At 40.4% G+C, this 2,099-nt stretch overlaps 1 protein-coding gene across 1 annotated transcript; it reads right to left on the reverse strand.

Annotated features, from left to right (window-relative positions):
• Positions 1-484: 484 nt before the first annotated feature.
• On the reverse strand, positions 485-1,546 carry LOC113751502 (E3 ubiquitin-protein ligase MPSR1). The gene has a single exon (XM_027295533.1). The coding sequence runs from the start codon at positions 1,383-1,385 to the stop codon at positions 687-689; it is 699 nt and encodes a 232-aa protein (XP_027151334.1). The 5' UTR covers positions 1,386-1,546; the 3' UTR covers positions 485-686.
• Between the last annotated feature and the right edge of the window lie 553 nt (positions 1,547-2,099).

A 2,099-nucleotide genomic window follows, 5' to 3' on the forward strand; every position in this document is an offset into this window, starting at 1 on the left:
CAACAATTTCACCCTTGTCAAGTTGTCATCATGTTAAGAGGGAAAAAATCAACCATAACAACTGCTTCCTTATGCCGTTAATGCGATTCATCAAAACAGAATCCATCACATTTTACAGTTTCATAAGAGGAAAAAATGCTCATTCACGACAACATCAAAGTTCTTTACTTTATTTCCGAATTTTGATCAATGGGCAGCCACAGTGTTACATGCTGCGGAACAATGTGTTCTCAGAGTCGTGAAGGTGCCTACTGACTTTTATAAGTCAGTACAATGGGTATTCTCACTTCTGATGTCCACTAAACACAATACTTGGTGATCTTCATTGCGCTTCAATATATATATATATATATAGAGAGAGAGAGAGAGAGAGAGAGAGGTGATCTCTATTCATCTATTACTTTGTCCAATTAGTATTTGGTGTCCGCACTCCGCAGTACAATGAGAAATAAATATTAAAGAATAACCCCAAAAAATGTAAAAATTAGTAAAAATAAAGTTCACGTCTTGCCTCCATTTTCACAAAAGTAAACCAATTTTTACAATAACAGCTCAGCTGAATATACAACACCTTATTCCCACTTCACAATTAAGCCCCAAAGAGTAAAAGAAGCGTTTTTCGAGAGAAAAAAAAAAAGGTTTACTACATGTCTAAAAGAAAATGCAACTAAACCTAACTCTGGATCTTAATCAATTGTTTGGGAAGAATCACCAGAATCATTTGATCCACCCTGATTACTTTCCTCACTTCTCCTGTCAAGATTACTATTGCTATAAGCAAAACTAACCCAAATTTCTCTCCTTGTCCCGCCTGCATCCCCATTTTTCAAACTCTTATCATCATTCTCCTCAACAGGCATCTTGTGTCTACAAACAGGGCAAGACCCATGTATTCTCAGCCACTTCTCGATACATTCTCCATGGAATCTATGCTTGCAAGGCATCTCTTTAGCCAACGCACCAGCTTCCCACTCTTCCAAGCATATCACGCACTCCTCACCGTCTTCCTTAACTTCCACCATGGGCATGGCTTCGATGGATGCTTTTGAGGCTGGTGGCTGCCCATCTTTACTAAACAAGTCCCTCAACAAAGATTCCAAGCTCGAAGAGCTAGAGCCACTTCCCCTGCTGCCTTCTATCACCACCATGTCCTGTGTTAAGGGATTAATCAGGATGATGCGATCCGTTGATTCTCGCATATGTGGAGGACTTTGTTGCGCCTCCTGATCTGGGGTAGAGGAATCTTGAACTGGGTTGGGAGTATTCGGGGAGTTTGTCATGCCTAAAATGAAGGGCAAAAACAGGGCAAGGTCTCTGTTTCTTGAATTTATCAAACGTTCGATCACTGATGATGATTCAGAAAACTCTTCTGTTTCCGAAGCCATTAGGAAATTGAGATTGTTTTCTATATAGGGAAAAGAGAGAAATTTGGGCAAAAAGTCGTTGATACAAAGGCAGTTGGATTGATGAAATTGGGGTACAAAGTTTGGTAGGACTATATGGGTGCAAAAATCAAAGAACGGTGGCAACAGCAAGGTTGTGGAAAGATCTGGAAGAATGGACACATGGTCACACAGTGACGCTTACAGGAGCTGGATAATACAATGGGGCTGTCATTATCAACGTCTGAGATATTTTGTAGGGTTTGGATTTGGTGCTAATGAGTTCAACGAAGTTGTCGTGGGCCAGCAGCCTGTCACGGTTTTCTACTACCGTACGATTATTGATTGCGCCTTCTACCTTCCTTGCTTGCTTCCTCGGAAAGCACACCAATTATTACCAAAAGTTGGCATGCTCAGAGGTTAGTTTTTCTCTGTGCTAACTGAAAAAGTTTGGCACAGTGGGATTAGTTGGACAGTGGGATTAGTTTGACGGGAACGCTTCCAGGTGCAATTGTTACGGGCGATTTTGGTCATTTTACACCGCACGTAATTTTAATTGCACACGGCATAACTTTATTTGCACAATATGTAATTTTAGTACAAAAATTTACGAGTCCCGCACATATTATGAAAATCGATGTATAACTTGTGATCTGGACCGCACATTTTTTTTTACCAAAATCTGGCCGTTAACTGTTTAGGAACGGTCATTCTGAT

This window comes from Coffea eugenioides, chromosome 11, assembly GCF_003713205.1.
Source record: "Coffea eugenioides isolate CCC68of chromosome 11, Ceug_1.0, whole genome shotgun sequence".
NCBI classification, from domain to species: domain Eukaryota; kingdom Viridiplantae; phylum Streptophyta; class Magnoliopsida; order Gentianales; family Rubiaceae; genus Coffea; species Coffea eugenioides.

Coding starts and splice junctions, on each gene's coding strand:
- LOC113751502 (XM_027295533.1), bottom strand. CDS start 1,385: ATGGCTTCGGAAACAGAAGAGTTTTCTGAATCATCATCAGTGATCGAA.